This window comes from Austrofundulus limnaeus, unplaced genomic scaffold (assembly GCF_001266775.1).
Source record: "Austrofundulus limnaeus strain Quisiro unplaced genomic scaffold, Austrofundulus_limnaeus-1.0 Scaffold174, whole genome shotgun sequence".
In the NCBI taxonomy this organism is placed as follows: domain Eukaryota; kingdom Metazoa; phylum Chordata; class Actinopteri; order Cyprinodontiformes; family Rivulidae; genus Austrofundulus; species Austrofundulus limnaeus.
Genome location: NW_013952576.1, coordinates 819,584 through 820,931, shown reverse-complemented (window position 1 = coordinate 820,931; position 1,348 = coordinate 819,584). Strand labels below are relative to the sequence as shown.

The 1,348-nt window shown below is 42.1% G+C and overlaps 1 protein-coding gene across 2 annotated transcripts in view; it reads right to left on the bottom strand.

The window, feature by feature from the left end:
* Window positions 1–1,348, bottom strand: part of usp37 (ubiquitin specific peptidase 37) — a gene marked incomplete in the record, with an annotated part of 18,174 nt that overhangs the window by 8,591 nt on the left and 8,235 nt on the right. For both annotated transcript variants that reach the window (XM_014017681.1, XM_014017682.1), the window contains 4 exon segments: window positions 163–286; window positions 376–507; window positions 608–763; window positions 835–928. In XM_014017681.1, the coding sequence (XP_013873135.1) occupies window positions 163–286; window positions 376–507; window positions 608–763; window positions 835–928 (506 nt within the window).

Here is a 1,348-nt window from a genome sequence, read left to right as displayed (position 1 = left end):
AAGTGACTGAAATATCAACCTAAAATAAACAAAGTGACTGAAATATCAACCTAAAATAAACAAAGTGACTGAAATATCCACCTAAAATAAACAAAGTGACTAAAATATCTAATGTGGAACAGTTTTTGGAGTCTCTACACGACTTTCACAGTTGGAGCTTACATTCTGCACGTTCCCAGAGAAACGCTCAGCTGTGGAGGAGATGGCGTTCTTCACTTTCCTCAGCAGGTCCTTCTTTGTCTCTGGACAGCTCACATCCTTCTTAAGCATGAGGTGAGCAAACCTCCTGCACAAAGTGAAGATAAAACACAGAAAAAGTCAAAACGTGTGTAAATATGGGCCCAAACTGAAGCAGCTTTTATCTGATTTCAGTACCTGAGCAATGCGTTGGTGGGCACCTTCCTCCAGGGGATGCTCTGCTTCAGCATGTCGATGGAGAAGGAAGGCAGGCTGAAGAGGGACTGAAGGATTGCGTTCATGTAGCATGTGTTGCCCAGATTAGAAAACCTGCAGTTTGACATATTATTACATTATTTCTGCAGTTTCAGAACAACCCAGARAACTGATTCCTAAAGAAGACAGGAAGTAAGAACCGTTAGATATTTACCCTTGCAGTGGGGGCTGTGGCTGGGTCAGAGTCGAGGGTCTCTGCTTGTTCCAGCCGCTGTAGTCCAGGGAGGGTCGGACTTTCTTGAAGGGGGTGGAGTGGTTGGGCAGCACYAGGCTCCTCTTGGCTGTGGTGGTCTGAGAAGTGCTGGAAGGCCTGGCGGGACACGATCACACCGTTCAGCACCTGATCTGAACAGATCTAAGTCTCAGCTCGCTCAGACTCACCGGTCCAGGAAGGAGTGACTCTGGCCGTAGTCTTTAGTTGCAGATCGGCTCCCGTAAAACGACGTGGGCTGAAGTGGAGTCGAACCCAGAGGAGCTGCGGATTAAAGGAAACGCCTGATCACAGCAGAGTTTATATTTTCTGTCACATGAGACAAACCTGTTAAGATTTTAAAGCATCTTTAAAAAGGTAAATACCAARCACTTTTATTTAAAGTAAAGTGGAAACAAAAAACTAAACTGTTAGAACCAGTTTAAAGGAACGGAGTACTTCAGTCCAGGGTATAAGATTATGGAATAATCTGGAAGATGACATTAAAAATGCGTATATTTAAGAGAATGATAAAGAATAATTTGCTGTAGAAATATGTAAATGTATGAATTGCTGTTCAAGGAGTTAAACCTTTGTATTTTTATTTTTATAAACTAAAGATTATACAGTGGTTTGCAAAAGTATTCATACCCCTTGAACTTTTCCATATTCTGGAAGATGACATTAAAAATTCCAGATCAATGA